The 26,024-nt window shown below is 44.2% G+C and overlaps 1 protein-coding gene across 2 annotated transcripts in view; it reads left to right on the forward strand.

Moving 5' to 3' along the window:
- GARNL3 (GTPase activating Rap/RanGAP domain like 3) overlaps positions 1–26,024 on the forward strand; it is a 147,385-nt gene that overhangs the window by 101,264 nt on the left and 20,097 nt on the right. For both annotated transcript variants that reach the window (XM_041723830.1, XM_041723829.1), the window contains exons 13-23: positions 3,530–3,638; positions 5,323–5,368; positions 6,207–6,313; positions 9,539–9,654; positions 11,524–11,628; positions 12,714–12,788; positions 16,188–16,299; positions 21,183–21,281; positions 21,622–21,738; positions 22,309–22,484; positions 23,985–24,143. In XM_041723830.1, the coding sequence (XP_041579764.1) occupies positions 3,530–3,638; positions 5,323–5,368; positions 6,207–6,313; positions 9,539–9,654; positions 11,524–11,628; positions 12,714–12,788; positions 16,188–16,299; positions 21,183–21,281; positions 21,622–21,738; positions 22,309–22,484; positions 23,985–24,143 (1,221 nt within the window). The remainder of the gene's footprint in view (positions 1–3,529; positions 3,639–5,322; positions 5,369–6,206; positions 6,314–9,538; positions 9,655–11,523; positions 11,629–12,713; positions 12,789–16,187; positions 16,300–21,182; positions 21,282–21,621; positions 21,739–22,308; positions 22,485–23,984; positions 24,144–26,024) is intronic.

The following is a 26,024-nucleotide window of genomic DNA, read 5'->3' on the forward strand; positions in this document are numbered from 1 at the left end:
TCTGTGTCTTCTCTCCATGTGCCTGGTATCTCATCAAAAGCTACCCAGGATTGTTGGCAAGCATGTTTCAGGTTAACACAGGAGGTTAACACCGGGTGTCTGCAAGTGCTGTGCCATGTTAGGGGAAAAAAATCCCTGAGACAATCCTCACCCCAGAGACTGGCCATTTCCAGGAGAAGAAATTCCAACTTGTGGGAATTTAGACCCAACAAAGACATATGCTGCTGGCTTTTGAAGGATTTGGGGGAGTCCACTTAACTTTTATTAGCATCTTATCCCTTTTTTATACATTGAAGGCATCTATATGAATAAATATCACAAACATGAATGGACAACTGGTCAGCAAAGATTTGTGAGAAATAGGAATCTCGACAGGGGATATGTTGGGCTAAGAAGGCTTTTTTTCTGAACACATATAATTCTTATTTCAACAAACTGCGATAAGAGGGAAAGACACAAGGCAGACCAGTGGGCTAAAATGTGGTATTCCAGTCGTGAGATAATAAGGTGCTTCAGGAATGTGGTGGGGGGCCAAGATGGGGGGCAGGAAGGGCTGATACCATTGGATGGTTTCCAGCCTGGAGTAAGGAGTTGGTGGATTTGTCCCACAGGCATTGGAGACCCACTGGAGGTTTTAACCTTGTTCTGGTTTTAGAGGGCTCACTCTGGGAAAAGTCAGATGGAAACAGGAAGTGTCCTGGCCCAGGAAGACTGCTTACTGGCTGTCACTTTCTTCAAGGCATCTTCCTTTGCATGATTAAGGGAGCCTAAATTACTGTCAGAGCTAAATCCCTTAGGACCTGAGGATCTTGTGTAGAAGAGGGGCCGGGCTGGCCTTCCCAGTCATCATGAATTGTATTGATCTCTTACAGCTCAACAATAAAATCACAGAACCTCCACGGAAGTGTTTTGCAATCTTCCTTCTCCTCCCACTCCAACCTTTTCAGCCCTGTACAGTCACCAAAACTGCCCATGTCTCATGACAGATTAGGGGCATTAGCTAGAGAGACAGGAGGAAAGAATGTGACAGCTCAACCTTTGCCCAACTCAGAGGTCTTTAACCTTATCTCTTTGAGAGGCTGTTCATATGTTAAGGCCAACAGCACTGAAATGTCCCTAGATGGACCCTGGTGTCTTTAACATCTTGGTTGTCTCAGTGGGTAGCACTTGGGTCCTCCACCTGCCCGGCATCAGTAGATAGGAGAAAAAGGAAAACTTGTCTCTATCACCGGGAAGATCATAGGTGGGAAGAGAGACAAACACAGGATGCTAGTGAGCCTTCAGTGCGCCCCATCATGGCAGAGCAGAGAAGGAACCCTGACTATGAGCTTCTCTCTGTACCTTGAGGACTCAACATAACAGACGACGTGCTCGCTTTGGCAGCACATTTAATAACATAACAGACGAAAAGGCGAAGGCCAGCCTGGATCATAAAATCTTTGGACCTCCTAACATCGAGAACACAGTGGGACCGTCTGAGCTGTATCCCAAATCTAACATAAAGAAACCAATTCTCTTAGAGTTCGTAGGCTCCAGTATTTCCATGACTTCCACCTCTCTCCTCTGTCACTGAACCAAACTTTAATGGGGGGCAAGTATTGATATTTGCCTCTCTGGGACCTCACCTTCCTCCTAACACCCTGTGTTGGCCTGCACCACTAACACTGCCTGGTCTCCCAGTCCCGGGCCCTGAGGACAGCATCAAGTACCAGATGCAAGCAGCCCATCTAGACCCAGTCCTAGCTCTGCCAAGAACTAGCACTGTGATCTTGGGTGCATAGGGAGCTTTGCCTGGCCCAGGACACTGCTCTTGCCTCTTGTCTCCTCCGCTACTCTCATTCACTCGCTCAATGATCTCCCCCAGTCTCAGGGCTTTAGAGAGCTTTTATATGCCAGCAACACCCAAATTCACATGTCCAGCCAGACCTCCCTGCAGAAGTCCAGACTCAGCTGTGCAGCCTTCTTCTCAATACCCTCCTGGAAGATATGCCTCAAATCTAACATGTCCAGGACTGAAGCCTTACTCTCCTGCAGCCTTTCTTATCTCAGAGGAATCTCTGGGTCATGTGGTAATCCCATGTTTTAGTGTTTGGAGAGCCAGCATGCGACTCTCCACAGCAGCTGCCCCATTCTGTATTCCTACCAGCAGTGCTCCAGGGTTTTACTTTCTCCACATCCCCAACAGCACTTGTTATTATTACTGGGGGGTTTTTTTTGGTGTGTTTTGTTTTGTTTTGTTTTGTTTTGTTTTGTTTTGTTTTGTTTTGGAATAGTTCTCCTAATGGGTGTGAAGTGGCAGCTCATTGTGGTTTTGATCAGCGATATGGAGCATCTTCTCATGTGTTTATCACATAACCTTTGGAGAAATGTTTATTCAACTCCTGTGCCCATTTTTTAATCAAGTTATTTGACTTGTTGAGTTGCAGGAGCTCTTTATATATTCTGGATATAATCCCTTATCAGATATACAGTTTGCAAATATTGGGCTGCCTTTTGTCGGTGGTATCCATTAATGCGCAAAAGCTTTCAATCTTGATGTAGTCCAATTTATCTCATTTTTTTCCTTTTGTTGAGTGTGCTTTCCATGTCACAGCCAAGAAATCAATGCCAAAATAATGACTTACTGAATTAAGTTGAATTTAAATTATTAGAACTCTCTAAACCTTCATTTCTGCATTTGCAAAAAGGGAACAATAATATGAATCCAACAGGGATCCTGTTCTCCAGGAGCTTACAGTGTAGAACAGGAAACACTGGAGATCCACAAACAATGAATCATTCTGTTTGGACAATTAAGCAAAGGTCTAGGATGGGGTTGGCAAACAATGGAGCATGGGCTAAATCTCATATACTGCCTATTTTGTTAAATAAAGTGTTATTGGAACACCAGCCATGCCTACCCATTTATGTGTCGCCTATAGCAGCTTTTATACTACAACAGCAGAGCCATTGATTGTAAACCGACAACATGATCTACAAAGCTGAAAATATTTACTACCTGGCCCTTTACAGAAGAAAATTTGCTTACAATAGATCTAAGAGATCATTTTGAAAGATCAGCTGAGGTCAGATTAAGTAAGCCCATTTTCCTCATCAGGTACATCTTTCAGAACTAGCTAAGGCATTTATAAATATCTACATGTTTGAGCCCCACCCCCAGGAAATTCTGATGTACTGCTTCTTGTCTGAGGGCCTTGAATGCTGGTCTAGGGAGACGAAGTAGAAGCACACGTGGACACAATCAGAGCAGCAAAATCAAGATGTTGGAGGCAAGGAAGCTAGTTAGGAGGCTGCCACAGAAGGGGAGACAAGAGGAGATGCAGATCTGCATTGGGCAGGGAGCAGAGGAGATGTATAGGAGAGCCTGGAGGCTGGACTGGTAGAACACGGGAGGCAAAAAGTCAAAGATGGAGGAAGTGCGGGGTTCTGTGATCATTGTGGTTTGACACATTACATTAGTGTTTTGAACCTTGTGAATCTGCCATGTATGGGTGACCTCCTTGTTGATGTTACTTATGCTTCCATCCAGGTGGAGAGGAAGCGCCACATTGGAAATGACATCGTCACCATTGTGTTCCAGGAGGGAGAGGAGCCTTCTCCTGCCTTTAAGCCTTCCATGATCCGCTCCCACTTTACACGTATCCTGGACCTTTGTGAACAAGTTTAGCAAGCTATTGGTCAGCCTCAAGAGACTAAAGTAACCCTCAAAACAAACCTGACAGTTGACTTGCTTGTCGTGGTTGTTTTTCATCACCAGATTTTTAGAGCCACTACTCTGGGTTTTCCCTTGGGGTTTTCTGCCCTCATCTTTCTCCATCCATTGGAATAATAGATGGATTCATTCCCAGAGAATTCTTAGCTTCTAGAATATCTTTCCTTTCCTCAGGTAATGCTTCTTTGTTGATTCTAAACCCTGGTGATCGCTACTGCATTACTGCTTGAAATTTAAGAAATGATGGAATTAATCATTTTTATTCACTTTTCCCTCTGCTTCTTCGAATCCCTGTTTAGCTCATACTGCTGGAAGAGACCTGCTGAAATTCTCTGTAATGTCCAAGCTCAGCTCAGACAGGCACAGGCCAGGAGGTTGGCCACCCAACAGATGCCATCATGGCCCTGTTGCTTTGGATCATGGGCCACAACAGTGAGTCCCAAAGGTGGTACCTCTACAGGTTGTATATTGTAGATAAAAGGCAGCTAATAGGCATTTTCAGAATAAACTCTGGTCTAGCTGTTCATGTTCCCTGGCAGACTCCAGTAAAAAATGTTGAGAGACAGGACCATTGTGACCTGTCACACCTGGAGGTATATTGCTTTGCATGCTTTGGCTTATTCATTGTAACCTAACAATATAGCATGCAAGTTTTTAAAAGTGGGGAATGGCCAGATTTCTTCCATGAGAGCAGGAACATGTATGTACCTACACTTGAATAGTAATTGTTTTTGCTCGCATCCTTGCTCATTAAGTGATCTATTTCTCCATTCCCTGGGATTTAGGGTAGCTCTTTCCCCTTTTCTTCTTGTAAAACAGAAGTTTTCTCCAGGTACCGTGCAGGGAGGCAAAGCAGGTGGCTCTTTAAGTAACCAAGAGGCAGTCATTATTTTTAGAATTTCCTTTGGTTGTAACTTTTAGATTTGGGCCTTGACACATTTATTTCTGGAAAGGGACAGCAGAAAGTTAATGCAGAATCTTTCCTTTGAGTCCAGGAATGGAAACACTTTGAGGGACTGATGGCCTTTTAGCCCTTGCAGTGGGTAGCTAAGGGTGGGAGCTGGCAGGGGTGGAGGAGGACTAGAAAAAAGAGAGCTAACCATGGTATGGTACCATTTTAGATTCAACACACCTGACACAAGCAAAGTAGATTCTGCTGAGAGGTTGCCATCAACTGCATTGGTTTGTTTTGGTTTGTCTATCAAAGCCAGAAGGAGAAGGAAGGTGTGTAGTGGAAACATTTAAATTGCTTTTATTTTCAAAATGGGTGAGAGGAAATGTATGTCTAGTTTCGTATTGGGATGTTTTCTATTTCCAAGCAAAAGAATTGATCTTTTTGTTTTGTTGGCTGCTTAGTTGCATAATAGATATATTTATATTGCTTTTCTGATGGATCGAGAGACTAAGCTCTTTCCCCAAAGGATGAGCACACAGAGGTTGACCTTATGTCTTCTTGAGCTGTCTCTTTTAAAGAAGTCAAGGCACCATCTCAACCTATGAGTGAGCCAAAAGTACAGGTCTAGGATGATTCTGCATAAGAGATTTCAAGGCATAAACTATTGACAGTGAGCATTGGAGTTGTTGATTAATTTCCTTAACCATCACCACAGATATTTTTGCCTTAGTGAGGTATGATCAACAAAATGACAATTACAGGTAGGTGATGACTTTCTCTTGGTTGCTTGTTCTAATTCTCATGTTTACTTGTTAATTTGGCACTCTTTTGATGACTCTTGATACATAAATTGGTGATTGATATGATACAAGTGTCCTCACCCACCAGAACTTTCTTCAAGGCCATCATCTTTGGGAAAAGCTTGTTCCATATAGTTTTGCTGTATATAATAAACCCAAGGTTCAAGGTGAGTTTGGAATTTTATTATACTCTAAAATGGGCACAAATTTGGTATGTTTGATCTTGACCAGAGTACCCCATTTCCTAAGCTATGTCCTGGTCCACTTATCCCTCTGTCCTCAAAAATTAATCTGTTAAAAGGATATCATGATGTTGTGAAAAAAGTGTGAACTTTGACCTAAATAGATTTGGGTGGAATCTCAGGTCTATCACTTATTAACTTTGTGGTTTTGAAAAAAAGTGTTTATCTTCTCAGAGTCACAGGCTGCATCTGTAGCACAGAATATAATGCTACTACCTTGGCAGGTTGATGAGAATTGGTTGACGCTATGTCTTAAAATACCAAGTATGCTGCCTCGTATGCATGGGATACTCAATGGTGGCCTTTGCTATTATTCCTAGTGTTCTTGACCTTGCCAACAGCTTGGTAGGTTGGACCACTAAGGATGCAGGAAGGCTTGACCTCTTCCCTAAAGCACATGGGAGAGCTGCACAGTGGCTAAACCTCTGGCAGCTCAGAGACAGCACTCCTTCTATGGAATGACTATTCTTGACATACCACATAGGCAACTGAACGAATGTAAGATCATAGCAGTCTTTGAAGAAAAAACAAATAATTCTGAAATGTTCTTTATATAGGCTGAAAATATTTTCAGAAGAAAGTGTACCACTCTTTGGCCCCCCCTTGCCATCCCCACCGGTGTTTACAGACCACCAGGAATTCAGGGACTTTTTGCTAGTGAAGTGTAAGTTTCTATTTTGAATTTTTTTGCAACTTGTTCTACATCAGAATACATTTCTTCAGGTTCTCTGAGGATGCTGTATAAGAGAAATCTCATTGTTTAAGCATTGGTCCCATTCCACATTCTGTTAATTCTTCATGTGAAACATTCAGTTTTCTGGTAGTGTTATATAGATCTTCTCCTGTGTCCTAATCTGTATCTACCATGCTGTCCACCTGCCTTGAAGTTTATCTACACTCCCTTGCTCACAGTATAGGGGGCCTCAAATGTGCCTTGCTGCCCAGGGTTCTGATATAGCCATTTCTGAATCTCTGGCTATGTATCTGTGTCTTTGTCAGAGAGTGGGAAGCAGGCAGGACAAAGGATGGTTATGTGGGTATGTACTTAGGGAAAGGGGAGTTGTTAGCGAGTGTGTATATGTGTGAGGAGTGGAGAGGGGAGAAGACAGACTGACAGAATATGGATATGATATGTTTAGAACCTGACCATCCAGGCTTTACTAGCTGGTGAGTATACATTTCAGCTCCACCAGTAATACCCAAATACCTGACCCTGAGCCCCCATCTTAACCACAAGAGCTCATCCTTCTCCAGAATAGCCCTCGGTTATTATAGCTGCAAGTTGAGCTTGCAAACTCCACTCAGGAGCATGTGCCCAGTGCTGCCAGATATTCCAAACAAAGACAGAAATCTGAAATTATATATGAACTTGCCTTAGTCTTAAAATGGGGGTCCATGTGTTTCTAGTCCAGAAGATCAGATAGAGAGCAAGAGACAGACCTGAAACAAAGAGTCAGCAGCAGAGAATGGGTTCAGCAGCTAGAAATGTGGAGGCTGTTGGAAGCAGGGGGTAGGAGGTAAGCCATCTTTGCAGAGTGCCTATAGTAGGGATGGGGCCACTGCAGGCATGGAGCCCTTGAATAATGATCAGAGATGACTCAGCAACCTAAGAACCCAGATTATTGGTGTATCTGCTGATTCAAATGGAGCCAGTCAACAGAGTGACTGAGCAGCCCCCTTGGACACTTGGGTGGAATGAAGCAAATGCTTGATCTATAATTGAAGACATGCAGTCAATACAGTGGAAGAACTCAGGCTCTGGGCTGTGAAGGGGGTTATTGAAAGAATGGATTGTGGAGGCAGGAAGGACCAGGAGGGGTTGATGGACTGAGAGAAAAGGTAGAAGCCAAGGGATCTGAAATCTCTGAATTCAAAGTCAATGAAGCAGGAGAGAGGAAGAAGGCCAGGTGGGAAACTCCAAGATAACAGGAAGTGGCATTTTGACAAAATTTCTTACTTTTCCCCCTTATTTGGCTGAAACAGGTCATTTAAAATGGATTTTTTTTTTCTGGAGTACGAAGGAAAAAATACTCTTTTTTTTTTTTAATTGGAGTTCAATTTGCCAACATTTAGCATAACACCCAGTGCTCATCCTGCCAAGTGCCCCCCTCAGTGCTCATCACCCTGTCACCCCAACCCCCCGCCCACCTCCCCTTCCACTACTCCTTGTTCGTTTCCCAGAGTTAGGTGTCCCTCATGTTTTGTCACTCTCATTGATATTTTCACTCATCCTCTCTCCTTTCCCTTTATTCCCTTTCACTAATTTTTATATTCCCCAAATGAATGAGGCCATATAATGTCTGTCCTTTTCCAATTGATTTATTTTATTCAGCATAACACCCTCCAGTTCCATCCACATCAAAGCAAATGGTGGGTATTTGTCATTTCTAATGGTTGAGTAATATTCTCAAACAAAAAATTCCCAGTCACAGGATTACAGTAAATAGTGGGCATGTCTTTTAAACATATGCAGATTAGGGGCATCTGGATGGGTCAGTTGGTTAAGTGTCTGCCTTCAGCTCAGGTCATGATCTCGGGGTCCTGGGATTGAGCACCAAAGCATTGGCTCTCCCCAGCAGGGAGCCTATTCCTCTCTCTCCCCTGTTCATGCTGTCTCTCTCAAATAAAGTTTTTAAGTTTGGGTTTAAAAACTTAAAAAAAAAAAAAACATATGCAGTGTAAATTCCTTAAGAGATGTCTTGGCACAAACAAGCCCAGCTTGCCCCCAGCGCTCAGATCCTATCCAGGAGGTGCATGGGCCCAAGAACTTCATTTTTCAGTCTGTGAACACTCCATCCTTTGGCCCTTCCAATGAGAAAAATAACAGTTAATATTTATTCAGTTTGATATGCCTACTATCATGTCAACTCTTTATATGTATTATATCATTTAAATTCTTACAATGAGGGATCCCTGGGTGGCGCAGTGGTTTGGCGCCTGCCTTTGGCCCAGGGCGTGATCCTGGAGACCCGGGATCAAATCCCACGTCGGGCTCCCGGTGCATGGAGCCTGCTTCTCCCTCTGCCTGTGTCTCTGCCCCTCTCTCTCTCTCTCTCTGTGACTATCATAAATAAAATAAAATAAATTTAAAAAAATAAATAAATAAAATAAATTCTTACAATGACCCTATAAGGAAGTATGGCTACATCCGTTTTACAGAGTAGAAAAATAAGGCCCTGAGAAGCTAAATAATTTACTTAAGAATATGGCAGCATAGCTGGGGTTCAAACCCATAACTGTCTTGACTTCAAGCTCCAAACCCCCTTATTGCACATTTCCTATTCTGTGCTCTGATGTGGAACTGGATGTTCCACTTTACTGACTCTTAGTCTGCAGTGTCTATAATACACTAACCACCAGTTTTTTGTTTTTTTTTTCCAGAAGAAACCATTAGAGTAAGAATCCCAGTACTCTGTTAGGCAATTGTTATTTTTCTTAACAAAATGTAGTGAATATATATTTGATCCTGTTGACGGGCATCTTGGTGTTTTGGCCCATGTGTTAGAGGGATGTGTTTAGGTGGATGGGTGGAAGGAAAGGAAAGGGAAGGGAAAAGGGGAAGGGGAAAGGGGAAGGGAAGGGAAGGGAGAAAGAGTAGATAGGGGCATGTCTGGTGGGTACTAGGTCTTCAAGTAATTAGATATACCCTCTGCTCAGGAAGCTTGCAGTCCAACAGGAAAAGGAAGACAGACATACCTATGGACTATGGATTTGTATAGAGAAATTTAGAGAGGTTTTAAGCATTCTTCCTTGAAGGAAGGGTAGCACCAATGGTAATACCAGTATTGGGAAAGTGGGTGGCATTCATTTTGAGGAGTTTCTTTGAGAAGGACATTCTTCAATAGCATGTTAATTTTTGTAACTCCCTTTATAACTTGATTTATTTTAGTAATTAATGGTGAAAAAGCCACTTTGGAAACCCCAACATTTGCCCAGAAACGTCGACGTACTCTGGATATGTTGATTCGGTCTTTATACCAGGATTTGATGCCAGACTTGCATAAGGTAACCCTGGGTCCATGGTCTTCTTTCCTTCTCATGGGTTTGAGTTGAGAACACAAGTCCTAGCAATGAGTCCCAGTTCAAATGGCGAAGGAGTTGTCTCGATCCTTGCTGTCAACACCAGTGTGGCCACGTGGCTGACATTTATTCTTTCATTGTTACCACAAGAGAGTGTTAAATGTCCATACACAGGAAAGTGATTTTCAGAGATCATAGGCCTGTGGAAATGGAGGTGCAGGCTTGGCACCATGGTGTCAGTCAGTAATTTCTGTAATTTCAGTAATTTCACCTCCTTTTTTGGGGTGACTGTCCTTGGTGGTACTACTCAACATTACCAGTGCCATAGAGCTGGTGGACAGACAAGAGTGGGGATTTTGGAGAGAGACCAGGAGCTTTTTAAGGATTTCTGGAGATTGATTGGCTAGCTCCATCTACAGGCACTGAGATAAGCATTTACATTTACTGTAAATTTGCTTTGTGCCAGACAATCCCTAGGCTGATGGTATGTCCACACTGATGAGACCCAGCGCCACCTTGGTGTCTTTAGGGGCACCCATGTTCCTCAGAGACCTCTGTACTTGGTGTGAGATCACCAGGTGCCATGGACTCACTATGCACATAAAAGCATTGCTGTTCAGAAGTATTTCCTGCCTTTAACAGGGAAGTACAGAATAATTGGGGAGATTCCTGTAGACTCCTTGCATTCATAAACTGCAGCAAAACGCACTGCCAGTGATGCTTGTAAATAAATGAGACATTGGGTTTCAGGTGCTTATGTGGGGAGATGAAGAATATCAAGGTGAGCTGCTGCTTGTGTGGTCCTTTCCCTTGGGTACAGTGACCACCACCATTTTATAGGCACCCCTTGACTTCTGGCTGGCCAGTATACCCTAGCCACTCACAGGGATTAGGCCAAACTAACCCCAAGATGCTAATGAGCAAGCCATAATCACTAATCTGTCGATTCCTTTTTTCCCCCCCTAAAGTCAGGTAGAGGTGCAGAGAGGGTTCCAAGGTGAGGACACCATGCCCCCCTCATGTCCCAGCTGAAGCATGGATGCCTGAGGCCAGCTTTCCCCCAACCCCCAGTTGAAGCCATGTCCCCCTGTTAGATGCTCTCAGATACTGTATGTACTTCCCCTTCATTCTCCCATGTGCCAATCATGTATCAGTCCCTCAGTTCTGTCTCCCCCATTAGACTGTGCCCAATAAGGTCAGAGACTGTGTATCACACTCCCCACATCTGCCAGACTAGTGGGTGCACAGTCAGTACTTGCTGCCTGAATGAGCATTCCCATTCTCTGACTATATGCTGGAAGAGAACAAACATTTATGGAGTATGTGCCTAAGCACTGTGCCCAGCACCTTACACGCACTTCCTCATGTAGCCTTCATAACATGCCTAGGAGACAGGTATTAGCCACATAAAGATGCTGAAACTCTGAAATTAACACACTTGTCCTAAGTTACCAAGAGGGCCACAGAGTTGCACAGCTCCAGGGGTACCATTCACATAGACTTCCACCTGCCTTGTACCAGGGTGTCACTCTAGGAGAACAGCATCCCTGGAGCTGTGTTATAGTGTGGCCCTATCACACTGTTGGAAGCTAGTAAGCCCTGGAGCTGCTGGTGTGCTTGATTTCAAAGGCTGTGCTCTCAGCTATTATGCAGCACTGGCTCTCCACCTGTTGGTCTTCTACTCCTAGCATCTAGCACAGACCCCAGCATTTAAGTGATGTTCCGTAAATGCTTATGGAGTAAGTGGGAGTGAAATAACATTTGGACAAAGAGGTCTGTATTTAGTTAAGGAGAAGCCAAAGGATGAGACTTGACAACGATTTTTGGAATTCGTAACTTGTTTTTCTTTTTCAGAACATGCTTAATAGACGATCTTTTAGTGACGTCTTACCAGAATCACCCAAGTCCGCACGGAAGAAAGAGGAGGCCCGCCAGGCAGAGTTTGTTAGAATAGGGCAGGTGGGTTTTATTCTGAAACCTCTTTGGCAAGATGTGCAGTCATGAGCCCCATGCAGATGGCCTGCCTGCAAAGAATTTCATGCCTGTGTACTCCTGTGGGAGCTCTATAATTTCACTCAGGATTACTGTGGAAACCACGATTAAGATTTTTGATAAACCCCCCCCCCCAAAAAAAGATTTTTGATAACCACATAGACGTGGTTCTCTATGGGTATGAGTGGGAGCAAAGCCTTCTGCAGAAGAGGGAGTGCCACTACCTCGAAGCAAGAGACCACAAGGCCCAGGCTGGGCTCCCTCTTGTCAAGGGAGCACATACCATTTGCCTGCCTCCTGGGGACTTTCTGAAGAGTGAGAAGCCCACATAGGAAAAGCATGTTGAACTCCTCCTCCTCCTCCCTGGCAGCAATAAGTGCAGAAGGTTGGCGTCCCTGTGGACCTGAGTTCCCACTCCGCTGGCTGGAAGCAATCCTCATAGTTAGGAGGCTCCCACTTAGCATCTTATTCCAGATTTTGGAGGAAATCATTGCCACTTTGTGTCACTCCCACGTGACGTCCATATGTCTCAGTTCTGGGAGGTGACACAGCTTTCTATCCTGATCCCTTGTCACAACACAGAGGAGGAGGAGAGCTGTCAGCTGCAGCTAAAGGTTCTAACCCAAAGGAGAGAACAAAGCAGGGTGACCTAGGAAAGCTTCAGGGCAAAAGTAACTTTGCCCCTAACAGGTACATTGTGACAGGAGCTCTCCCATGTGGGTCCTTTGTTTAAAGGCACTCTGACTCTGCTTTCAGAGATTTCGCCTCATCAAGTTTTCCATTTCCTGGGGTAGGAATCACTGCACTGAGATATCAATTAGTTGAAATGATAGGCATTTGGGGTCATTTGGGCTAGGACATTGTCATTAGGGCTTCACCGTATTCAGCTGGCTGCATTCCTTGGCTGCAGTGAGAGGGAAGTGTGGGAACCTAAAACTTTAGTCTAAAATTACTCCTGTTTTATTTAAAACTTCTTGCAAATCACAACTGTTGAACCTGCTCTTATTTTCCTGTCTGATAACAAACTTTAAGAGAGATCTCTGTTCTGTAAGGCACTAAAACTGAAATCCATTGTGAGAGGAGATGCTCCATCAAGCTTGGTGGCTTCAGGGATCTGTAAAAAAGAGGTGAGTTGATACTCTCAGGTTCCCTTATGAATGTCCTTTGTCATCAGTGAAGTTATTGCAATTCTTAGAGATTTGTGGGACAGGAGGAAGACAAGCTTGTCTGCTGCAGAGTCCCCAGGGGAAGCCCCAGATAAAGTTGAGCAGCATCTAGTGAGAGCCCCAATTTCCATACCATGTGTGTGCCTTTGCATGCTTAAGTGAAGCAGAGCTGCTGGACCGGGCCTGGTCAGGCAGATGGGGCTGAGGGGTGCTCCTCCAGCCTTGTGTGCATATTCATGGCCTGGACATCTTGACCAAATGCATGTTCTGATTCAATAGCTCTAGGGAGTAGTCAAGATTGTGCATTTCTAACAAGCTCTCATGGGGTGCCCGGATGCACTCAGCAAAGCTCTAGGGCCGTGTTTCCCAAGCTTTTGTATATACTACAATCACCCCCTTTTGAATTTCTGATTCATAAGTCTGGGGTGAGCCCAGAGAATCTGTATGTCTAACAAGTTACCAGGCAAGGCTGATGCCACTGGTCAGAGGACCACAGTTGGGAAACCACTGCTTAATCTGTAGTTCATTCAGTCACCCCAGAAATTCTGTGGGCTGTGTATCTAGTTTTGTTTCCACTTTTCTTGGAGAAAAAAATAGGTGGTAATCAACAAGAGAAAAGCAAACAATAAACTAGTTGCATAGGAACTTACTATTTGCATGATTTTTTATTATAAAACAAATCTACCTCATTATGTCTGTATTCCAAATATATATATAAGTTAGTTAAATGGAACAAACCCACAGACAGTGCATTACTAGAGAAGTGTCCATTATAAAAGCAAAAAGAATTACAAATGCATTTACTATAAAGGTATAAATGCTTTGTATCTGAATTATAGAACCTACACACTTTAAAGTCTGGTTTCAGGGGAACAGTGAGCTCAAAATACGACTAATGCTAGAAAACCACAACCAATAAGACCAGATTGATGGCAAAGTATCTTTTCCAAAGGTTTCATTAATTCCCACTATCGGCTTGTTTGTATGAATGGTGAAATTCACAGTGTTCCCAAGAGCTCTATAAATACCAAATTCCAGCAAGATTTAGTGACCTTCTTGATAAGAACTTCCTAGGCATATGTAAAAATGAAAGTCTGTGGAAATATAACTTGTTCAGTGGTGAAACAGCAAAGAAAGAACTTCCATTTGTTCTATCAGTTCATAACCTACTAGTGAGCCACAGACCTTCCTTGGAGAAACACTGCCCTAGAGGCCCTCGTGGACTTCAGTGCAGTTGGCTCCACAGAGGCCAGAGTCCCACATGCTGCTCCCCAGAGTGTTTTATTTCCAAAGAAGAGGCTTTGTCACCCTTTTTGGCATCCATCAGTTCATAAGCTGTGTTAATGTTCTTAGAGGATCCAGCAAGGAGTCCTGCACTTAGGCCACGTTCTTGCCCTGCAGAGTCTGCACCAAGCCCCCCAAGTGGCAGAAGGGAGTCCAGCACAATGACAAATACCATCAGTCCTTAGAGTGGAGAGCCCCTGTGGGATCAGGTCTAAGTATACTGACATTTCATACATGATGTCCTCAGGCTACCTGGAGTCCCCTGCCCCTTTGAGAACCCACGAAAGCAGTGGACACACCCCTCACACACACACACACACACACACACACACACACACACACACACACTAGGCCACTGAAATGTACAGATGGCACATGTACACAACATTTTGAATCTAATTTCAGGGTTACACACACACCTCCTTAAGCTCTCTATGGATCCTCTAGGACCCTTAAATCTTCTGGGTTAAGAACCACTATTCAGCATAAGTATTTTAAATTTGTGTTCTCTGCTCAGAGAACATTTTGTCATTAAGAGTTGGTTTTTATGTCTTGGTGTTACCAAATGCCCAGACATCTGTGTCTCTCTCCCAGTTGGCATTTATAGTGGCTTTGCTTTTTCATGTCCTCCTGCTCAAAGTCACAAAGTCAGAATTTCCAGACATCTTCTTAGGGAAATACCATTCCAATTAATGGCCTGCACTTGTGTAGACCTTTCCAGGTTGTAAAATGTCTTCACATTCTTTGTGTGATCTTTCAGAAGGGCCTGAGCCTCATCTTAGCAATTAGAAGATTCAGTTTGAGACTTGTGAGTTTCTTAAAGGACAGTGTACTTTTCTAAGAGCAGTAATACACACAGTATTTACTCTCATCCTAAATGACGTCTTTGAAGGTGACCTCACCACCACCACTTCTACTTTCAGTATGCACACATGTGCTCACCCAGTACATGCACACATACACACACCCCAACGTGCACACACGGAGTCTTGTACCATCCCCAAGGGGTGTGGGATTGAGAGTAAACGGGCAAATGTAAAACTTTCACCTGTCCTTGAGAAGCTCCAAAAACCTCTTTGTCCTTTGAGGCCAAGCCCGTTGGCTCCAGGCATCCCCATGCAGTTCTGGAGCAGCTGTAAGGGAGGCCTCACCCTGATGTTGTAACCAAGCATGAGACAAAGGGGAAGAGTTTACACGGTATGAATACGTCATGTGGGGAACGTGAGTGGGTTTCAGGCAGCACTTTCCATATTCTTACAAATGTGTTGTTTTTTCCTTTAAGATTTTGTAGCCCTAACTGGGTCAACCAGCAATTTTCACATTAAGGCAACATCAACTTCTTGCACTGTGTATAACTTAATCATTTTATTGAATCAGCAGCATAGAAATCTGACTTCTTTTGTAGAATTATATGAGTCTTCCTATCAGTTCATGTGAATGCTCCAAAAAATAGGGAGCAATTGGTTCAACTTCAGGTATTAAGGAAAATGTTTGCTTAGAAGAGGTTACCAATGCTTCAATTGTCCCCAAGGAAGATTATTACATATGGAGACAGCTCATGGTGCCAGAAACATGTGACTTCCCTCCTTCCCTACTGCACATGTTTTGAAAGGAGACATTTAAGAAAGGTAACTGATGAGTGTCCAGCTAGCTTAGTCGGTGGAGCATGCGACTCAGTCTTGGGGTTGTGAGTTTGAGCCCCACATTGGGTATAGAGACAACTTAAAATATTTTTTTAAAAGATAAGAAAGGTGGGCAGCCCCGGTGGCTCAGCGGTTTAGCGCCGCCTGCAGCCCAGGAGACCCTGGATCGAGTCCCACGACAGGCTCTCTGTATGATGCCTGCTTCTCCCTCTGCCTGTGTCTCTGCCTCTCTCTCTTTCTGTCTCTATGAATAAAAAAATAAAAAATAAAATAAGATAAGAAAGGTAACTGAGTGCAGAGCCTATTTAGCTCCCTGGGTTCAGCAGGTACCTGGGCTGTGGTCTCAAGCAGTGTACCAATACATTTCCATCCGAGGGACCCTGGAACATTCCTTCTGGTAAATTTATTTTCCAATGCTTCTGCTGTCTTGCAGCCCTGGGAGCCCCAGTGTTTCTGCAGTAATTTCCCCCATGAAGCTGTGTGTGCGGATCCCTGGGGCCAGGCCCTGCTGGTTTCCACTGATGCTGGCGTCTTGCTAGTGGATGGTTAGTGAGTAGCTGCTCCTTCAAATGTCTTTGTCTGTGTAACTTGTAGGACTTCTGAGATGGGTGACTGCCAGTCAATTCCCTGTAGATAAAGGTGTCATCACCAATGAGGTTAGCAGTTTCCTTTCCTTACAAAATTAACCCCTTCTTTTCAGGATATGCACAAGCAAGCTGGAGAGTGAGTCGTGCATGACAAGTTCACGCCTTCCCCAAATCTGGTTAGCATGTGGACATCAAAATGACCTGCAAAAGAATCTCCTTTTGGCCAATACTTATCATGATTCTAATATTTTACCTTAAATCAACAAGAACGCTCTTGTTATTTGGAGCTCCTATCTCAGGGACATGCCCTCTCTCAAAGCTCTTTTTTTTTTTTTTTAAGGTTTCTGATTCAAAAAGTATTTGGTGTCCAAAATAAATAATGAGAATCTTAGATAAACCAATTTTGTTAGCTATAGAAATAGCAAGATTCGACAGGAAGACAGATTTCATATTTATATAAAATCAAACTTTTTGACAACAAGATGCAACTGGGGAGGCGGTCAGTTCCTGTCACTGCAGATCCGCCACCAGTGGGACATACCCTTGGGGAGAATGCTGTAGAGAGAGTTTTACTTCAGATAGAGATTTCATTTAGACTAAAGGACTGGGTGGTGCCTTCCAGCAGGAGGCCCCTTTGGATTTTTCCAGACTCCCAGTGAATGTTAAAGGGGCTAAACACCAGTAGCATGTCATCTCCTGGGGCTTCAGAGGGAGCCATAGGCATAGAGGCAGTGTCCTCCAAGGGCACACCCTCCGCAACACAGAAGCAGGCTGCCCAGTCTCAGGTACTGATATTCTATGAGATTCCTGAACACTGCCACTGAGAGTGACATAATGGCCTAAAATGGCTACATCTTCCCATCCTTGGCCTTCACTCACGAACTTCACTCCCTCCTATGACCCTGTCAGTATGTTTCCTAAGTACTGGCTATGTGCTGGGCCCTTGGGAAGGGGAAGTAGATGCCTTCTGTGGGGAAAAAAGAAACCCAGACTTTATAATGGACTTATTTCTGACTTCATTTGTTACTTTAAATGTATGTTTCAATGTATGTTTTATATATATACACGCACAACATATAATTGTATATATAATTAATTTACTCATTTACTAAAAGGCAGATCATCTAAAATTTATAAGCTGAGAATTTAAATTAAATATTTAATTTTAGAAACCACCAAACAATTAGAGAATCTTTGTGATCTTAAAGACAACTTAACCTCTGTGCACTGCAGATTTCTCTGAAGTGGGGGGAATTTCTTAAGCAGCTGAAAACTAGTTTCCAATAATGAAAATTAATAAAATAAACAAAATGGGAATGATGATCAAAACTCCAGGAAGGGATTGAGGAGGTTAAAATACCCATGTGAAGTGCTTAGGTCAGTGTCTGGCACGTAGCAATAATTTAGTAAACAGTTACTGTATTTCTGACATCTATCCCTGTGAACATGCTAAAAAGGTAACAAAATCCATAGATTTTTATCAGAGGTGCAACAAAATAAAATAACTTACTTTAAAAAACAACAGACTTTAGATGTTCAGTCTCATGTCCTCGTTTTATACATGAAGAAACGATGTGACTTGCCCAGGATCACACAGCTGGTTACTGGCACATCTGGAACTGGAGACCAGAGGTGATTCCTAGTCCAGCACTCTTTCCACTAAGCCAGCTACATTTTATTAAACTCTACCAATGTTACTGTCTTTACCTTAACACAGGTTTCCAAAATACAGTCCTGGGCAAGTAATTATGAGAAATGTGTTGATCGAAAGAAAGTTATATTCTACCTGTTTGTTCTTTTTAGGAAGGAGAAAATATGCTTTATAAGGGCTACTTGTAAGGCTTGCCTGAAAACCACAGCAACAACAAAACAAAAACAACAAAAACCACAGCAACAACATTCTATTTGAGTTGCTTCTGTTTTTTAAAATGTAAAATCCAAACCAAGATTTCCACATCCCCTTCTGAAATGTTCATCTTTTTGGATACAAAACTTAATGGAGGTATTAAATATAAGGATTCCTGTGATGTGCCAGGAAATTCTTTTCTTCCAACTTGAGTCCCTGGATATGCAGCACAGCTACCCTTTTTGCTTTTGTAAGAAGAGAATAACCCTTAAGGCTTTCTTTGTATTCCTCCCTATGCTTTCAAGTCTTAATGTTCTTGTTATTTCTTTGTTTACCTTTCTCTTGTCGATACTTAATCACATTATGAATCATTTCTATGAGTGAATCTCTCCATTTCCTTTAAGGCCAGGTTCCACTCTATCCCATTAGTGTCTGCTTAATTTCATTAGACCTACCCCCTTGAGAGTCTGCTTATGCCAAGGTCATTATTAAAACTCGAGGTCCTTTATATTCTAAGTGTAGCAAAAGCTACTTTGAAGGGAGACTGAATGTTGATAAAAGATGCCACAACCATTTGTTTCAGGTTTGCAGTAATAGAAAAGCCAGCTCTAAAAAAATCACTGCTTCATAAAAAGATTACAAGAAGGAAAACATTGCTACAGAAGAGTCATTAAGGCACGTGTCACTTTCTCAGATCCTTGCTTCCTCCCCGTCTGTGCTACGAATAAACCTGTTCAGCCACCTGAGAAAGATTTGATGGAGAATAAATGCTAATTTATTCTGTACACAGGTGGGCTGCTACACAGTATCCCTCTGTCTTAAATGTCAAATGAAGCGCTTCTGTTGTTTATGAATTCCTTACAGTACTGTTGCTTGTGTGCTGGCCCCTCGGTCCACGGGAATGCGGTGCTGCTTATAGGCTAAGAGTACAGGCTTTGTCCCCATACAGACCTGGGTTTCACATGTTTAAGATGTGGCCCTGGACAGGTTATTAGCAATTCTGAGTCCCAGGTCCTCGTCTGTTAAATGGGAATATTAGAAGTTCCTACCTAAGAGGGTCATTGGGGCATTTCAGTGAATAACATGTGAAGCACTTAGCACTGAGGCCTGGCATGCAGGATGCCCTCCATGTACGTTAGCTGCTGTTTACAAAATGAAATAACCAGGGTTCCTGGGTGGCTCAGTCAGTTAAGTATCCGACTGTTGGTTCCAGCTTAGGTCCATGATCTCAGGGTCATGAGATCAAGCCCTGTGTTGGGCTGCCTGCTCAGCATGAAGTCTGCTTTCTCTCTCTCTCTCCCTCTGCCCCTCCTCCCATTAGTGTGCACACACACTCCCTCTCTCTTTCTCAAATAAATACTTTTAAAAATGGGATAACCATAGTTATTTAGTCAGATATGATGGTGGGTATTGGACTGATCATTCTGTGTTTTGAAAACTCAGGTCTGCCCCCAGCAGAAGCACAGTACCTGAGATTCAGTTACTTTTATGAAGGCCTAGGGTAGAGGGGGAAGGAAAGTGGTTCGATGGGCTATCATAGAATTTACATTTGCTGCGATAATGTAGGGGAGCTGGAGCAAGCTCTCTGTCTAATAAAAGCTTAACAGGCTCTGTGCTTGGACAAATCCAGAGCCCCTACTGGCCTGCAAGGAGCAGGAGAGGCCCCCCTACCGCTCCCAGAAGCCATTATGAACCCCATCCCAACAACGAAAGCTCTGCTCTCTCCTGGGCACCAAACAGGGAAGAATGAACTCCCAAACAGACAGATTTCTAGAAAATCTAAGACCCTCAGGGACCCATGAACCTAAATTGCTACCAAAAAAACCCAAACAAACCCAGACTCACAACAGAGCACTGGAAGACCTAAATTCAGATAAAGTATATCAATAAAGAATAAGCCACTTATCCAGCCTGAAATGTCTACACCATCCCAGGACCTCTTTGCCTTGTGCTGATTCTACATCAAGATCAGAACAGACCCTTTGCTCATGAAAGAGCTTTAATATTTCTTTTGGCCCTCTCTATCCTAGGAACCCCCAGAAACAAGATATTTGCTAGCAATTTAAGTTCCCAGTAAGCTTAAAAACAAATCCTACATATCATTGCAGTGTCTTTGATCAGCCACTTGCCTGACCTCTTCCTGAACGTTGCCATTACAATTAGTGTTTTTCTGTTATTTGGGCAACTTAGTCATTTCTCTTTAATTTTTGTCTAAAAAAGGGATCCCTGGGTGGCGCAGCGGTTTGGCGCCTGCCTTCGCCCCAGGGCGCGATCCTGAAGACCCGGGATCGAGTCCCACATCGGGCTCCCGGTGCATGGAGCCTGCTTCTCCCTCTGCCTGTGTCTCTGCCTCATTCTCTCTCTCTCTCTCTCTCTCTCTCTCTGTGACTATCATAAATAAATAAATTAAAAAATATATTTAAAAAAAAAAATTTTTGTCTAAAAAGGAGATTCTCCTCTATGGATAAAAACTAAAAATGTATCAGTAAACTCTTGTTGATATGGACATAGGGAATAGGGTGTGTTCGTATTTAAGTACAAAAGGAAATTTTAACTTTGCTTTCTGGAGAGAGATGCAGAATAAGCTAAGAAGTGATGTAATTTCAAACATTACATAAAAATAAGAAAATACATAAGAGAAAGAAAATACATAAGAGAAATGCATAATTAAACTGGCTGTTTTAAAAAAAACTGGCTCTTTAGTCCTTTAGTACAACACCAGTAAAAACTGGGATGGAGAGATGCTGCCTTTTCTTTGATGAGCACTGAAGAGAAGAATATAGTTTTAGGCTCCACTGCTCTGCTTTCAATATAGAGGAAGGAATGTCAGTCCTTCTCCTTGAGCTGAGAGAATGTGTTTAAACTCACAAACATTCTAGAAGCTGACTTCCCTTGCCTAGAGAGAACCGGAGTCCAGGACCACTCACAGGCACGTTTTATAGGTTCTGAAATCATGGGCTGGGTATAGTCCTTGTAACCTTGTCTCCTCTTCCAGATGACCTTCCATCAGTGCCCGTGTTTGACAAAACCCTGCCAGTGAAGCAGATGCATGTGCTTGAGACCCTGGACCTTCTGATCCTCAGAGCAGACAAAGGTGATAGTCCCCTTCCCGGTGGTGTCCTCTGGAAGGGGATGGGAAGTGTGTAGCCTTCTATGGCTGTGAGTGTCACAGTGGTCTGACTGCTTGGGTTGTGCCAGCTACTGGCTCATGGGTGGCCAGTGCTCAGCATCACCAGGTGGCCCTTTGTTCTCTGAGGGGGGGGACAGTCAAGGAGAAGGGGGGGCACATCCTTCAGGGCAATGTTCGGTAAAGGTGGTGTGGGGTTTCCTCCCAGTTCTAGAACACCTCAACTCATAGTTCTGTAGCATTCCTGCACAATCCACTCTTGGGGTCTTCCCACCCATCTCCTCCTGCACCTTCTTTATCTCACCAGGGAAAGACGCCCGCCTCTTTGTCTTCAGGCTCAGCGCTGTGCACAAGGCCATCGAGGGCAAACAGCCTGTGAAGAGCAAATGTGATTGCAGGGACAACAAGCTGGAGAAAACAAAAGGTGACTGGAGTCTACATATTTTGGTGGGTTCTGTTCAATTCTTTTTTTTTTTTTTTCTCTCAGACTGTCCAGATTTCACTGGAAATAAAAATGCGTGGGAATTTGATTTTATTGGTTTGGTTTTTGCTTGGAGGCAGCATCCAGGTAGCGTCAATGTTTCCCTAAGAGAAGCCTGAAAGGTAGCCCAACAATGGAGGGCTAGAGAAAAGTCTAGGCCTTGCATGACAAGTTTTGAAGGTAAGTTGAGTTCTGTTCGCAAATCAGCGAAGAGGGACTTTTAGCCTCTGGTTCCTGGAACTCTGCTCATTGTCACTTTAATTCATATGGTGTCATGGGCCTGAAACTAAGACCACAAACTCTGGAATACAAGGAATATGGCTTCCTTAATTTTCCTGAAACTCAAACTAACTCGTATTCCACATCTCTGTTTGCCTGGTGGCCGGAACATTTTCAGGTACTATCCCTGGGTTATGCTTAATTTCCAGAGTCCGTAGGTGTTGCCACGTTGTCGAGGCCTGGGCATCTCCAGGCTTCTGTCACGTGCTCAGCATCATCTATATCCCTTCCCAGGCTGCCACCTGTATGCCATTAACACTCACCACAGCAGGGAGCTGAGGATAGTCGTCGCCATCAGGAATAAATTGCTCTTGATCACGAGGAAACACAACAAGCTGGGCGGGGTTGCCAGCATCTCCCTGTTGTGTCCCCTGTCGGAGTCACCTGTGGAGGAATTCCAGTATATCAGGGTAGGTCCGCTCTCCAGATCCCTTCTCTCCCAGCCAAGGTGTCCAGAAGCCGACTCTCTGGTTCCTCCCAGGGTCTATCACCCACTAAGCTTGTCTCACAGGTCAGTACCCAGCTGGGGAAACCCTTGACTGCTGCCTCAGTTTCCCCAGAGGACTATAGAAAGGATTCCCCAGAAGCTCTCCCTGAAAATTGGCCTTTGAGCAGAGATGCAAGGAAAGTATGGGAGTAGGTGAGGAGGGGAGCTGGGAAAGGGTGCTCCAGGCAGAAGGAGCAGCCAGTCAAGAACCTGAGGCCCTGTTCAAGGCATAGTCAAGAGGCCACAACGGCTGGAGCTGAGGGGACAAGACAGAGAGGTCGGAGAGACCTGGAGGCCATTGCTAGGATTTTGGCTTTGACTCTAAGTGAGAGGGGGCAGCCACTGGGAGGTTTGAAGCAGAGAAGTGGCATGTTTTGAAAAGATCTTTCTGGCTCCTGGACAGAGGAGATCATGGGGGGGCGGGCTGTCCATGAGCAGGAAGGAGGAGACCACTAAGAGGCCAATGCAGGATCCCAGCAACAGATGATGATGGCTTTGGTGGCTGGAGAGCTGGAGGAGGCTGCCTTGCCTGCCCTAGCCAGTAGGATTTGCAGATCCACTAAGGGTGGAACCTTGTGAGGGAAGCCTCTATGATTGCCCATTCTTGCTCTTACCATCTCTTACTGCTTTTTAAAAACTTTAGTACATAGGTATGAGCCGTGTCACACATTTGGCTCCTAAGGCTCACTTCACCTGTAGGTGAGCTGAGCAATTATTTTTACCAGAGTTAAAGCCTCTTGAATTATGTGTATCAATTTCTGCTGATACCCAATTTTGAGGGACAGACAGCCATAACTGTGACATTAAAACAAGTTAAAATTTTGCTCTAATTAGGTGTTAGTCTCCTAAATACTGTAATTAGCCATCTTAATGACTATTTATGTACAGCATGTATATTTCTGTGGAGTATCAGCTCGGAAATCAGATTTCCTGGGCACAAATATTGGCTCTGCCACATATAAACTATGTGAATATAGGCAAGTCACGTAACCTTTGAGGCCTCAATCTCCTTATCTGTAAAATAGAATAATAGCCTTACCTATCTCATAAGGATCCGGGGAGGACAGTACCTGGCACCGTGTTAAGTGTTCAACAAGGTTAGCAGCTGTCATTTGATTATTATCATCAAATCACAGGACAGGGCCAGACTATCTGAGGGCTAATATGGATCATGCTGTTGAATTGGTTTGGCCAGGTGTGGGTTTTGAGGACAGGTGGTGGTTGGGGGGGGGTGTCTGGCACAATCCCCGCCCCCTTTTCCCCTGTCTCCACCTTCCCTGCTGGCAAAGGGCTCTGCAGGAGCCTTGTGGGGCGACCCTCTACTGGATGGGAGTGGGCAGGCGGAGGGCCAGGGTTAGGGGTTGATATGAAAATGGCTGCTTGGCGTCTGACCCCTTCTCTCCTGTCATCATCAACCACACAGGAGATCTGTCTGTCCGACTCTCCCGCGGTGATGACTTTAGTCGATGGGCCAACTGAAGAGAGTGACAATCTCATCTGTGTGGCTTACCGACACCAGTTCGATGTGGTTAATGAGAGCACGGGGGAGGCCTTCCGGCTGCACCATGTGGAGGCCAGCAGAGTGAGTTGACAGGCAGTGGGGGGGTGGGGGGAGGATCCAAGACCACCAGGAATGCATCTTCTAACCTTGCCATGGTGCTATAATGAGGATTTCTTTAAAATCACGTACAGTTTACCACAGCAGTAACCTGTGATATCCTGTTCAGGCTACACCCCATGGAGTCACCTTGTAGATCAAAATGATTCCATCTAATCTAATTTCCCTATCACCTCGTTCAGCTTTTTCAGACCTCCCCTGCCATTTGGTCCTTCCTCATAGAGGAGAAGTGAAGGGTCGAAAAACTCAATCTGAGTAACTAAAGAAATGAGAACATTTGTATAGTCATTCACTCCAGAAGGGCCTCATCCTCTCCCTGGCCCAACTCACAGCTTGGGGCCTGGGTGGCTGGCGTGGGCACACCCACCGGGTCCATCCCCAAAAAGGCCCCCTAGTAATGGAGGAAGGGATGGGACACTAGGAGGAGAGAGAAGGAGTATCTCCCTCTGGCCTGAGCTGCACAGAGTACAGGGATGGAGTGCAGGGATGTCCAGGATTTGCAAGAAATCAGGGGCTCATCTGCAGCTGCACTCCTTGCTAAAGATGCTAAAGATGATGGGATGGGGTCTGAACATTGGTGCCCCTTGGGGGCAGTGGGCAAGCTCACCAGCCTGAGACCCAGCAGCCTGTCACTGGAGCTGCTGCATGCTGACACGGCAGATGGAAGAGCTCTTCAGCCATTTATCACTGCAAAGCAGGGCAAGGCCTGATAACACTGGAGCCACTTGAGGTTTGTGCAGTCTGAGCCAGCACCCCGGCTTGGGTACCAGGGACCCCACAGAATGGGGATATTGCCCCCATAGAAAGCATGGTTCCTGATAAAGACTTCCAAACATACAGACTTACACCAGTCCTGTTCAGCTAGGCCCAGAAGACTGCAGAATTCTGATTGTGCTTTACAAGAAACTTGTATTAGGGCATGCCCTACCCAAATAGTCATAAAAAATTGCTAATTACTGTGTTAAGAAGGCTTAATACCAAATGAGAGATTTTAAGAAACAGAAAATTTTTTTTAAAAAAAGGAAAATCTAAATATAATTAGGAGACCTTGTCTTCAACAGTTATCAATCATAGATCATCTGTTGTTTCTCATATATATATATACACACACATATTTGGTGATGTCCAAACTTGTCTGCAACTGGAGTCATCTGAGGAGCTTTAGAAACTACTGCCACTGTGTCCCACCCCCAGAGATCTTGCTGGTCTTCGGTGTGGCATGGGCTTTGGAATTTTTTGAATGATCCTCCGTGATTCTTACGTTCAGACAAGTCTGAGAACCACCGGTATACATTGCTTCTCAGCCCTGGCTATAACTTCCTGAAAGCTTTAAAAAGAAGAGTGCTCTGACCCCACCCCAGATCAATTAAATCAGAATTTCTGGGTGTGTGGGAATCGATATGCTTTAAGTCTTGCCAGGTGATGCAAATATAGCCCGAGTAGATCGAGTCTGTCCTGAAACTCTTCCTAATTTAAAGCCAGAAAGACTGCCTCTCCATCCCAGCACCTGGGAACCCATAACCTCTTCCAGCCAACTTCTGAGGAGGAGCCCAATTTGGCTTTAAAAGTTCTTGCTCTTCTTGGGGGCACCTGGCTGGCTCAGTCAGAAGAGCATACTACTCTTAATCGTGGGCTTGTAAGTTTGAGCTCCACAGTGGGTGTAGAGTAAAATCTTAAAAAACAAAAAGTACTCGCTTTCCAAAACCATGTGACCCAGCCAAAAGAGGTAGAAAAATCATGGCCTGGCAGGTCTTTGTTCAATCAACCCTTTCCCTGGCAACTAGTTTCCTAAGACTTCTTCATGCTTTTTCTGCCAATTGTTATTATTTATTTATATTTAATACC

The sequence above is a fragment of the Vulpes lagopus genome, chromosome 12 (genome assembly GCF_018345385.1).
Source record: "Vulpes lagopus strain Blue_001 chromosome 12, ASM1834538v1, whole genome shotgun sequence".
Taxonomy (NCBI): domain Eukaryota; kingdom Metazoa; phylum Chordata; class Mammalia; order Carnivora; family Canidae; genus Vulpes; species Vulpes lagopus.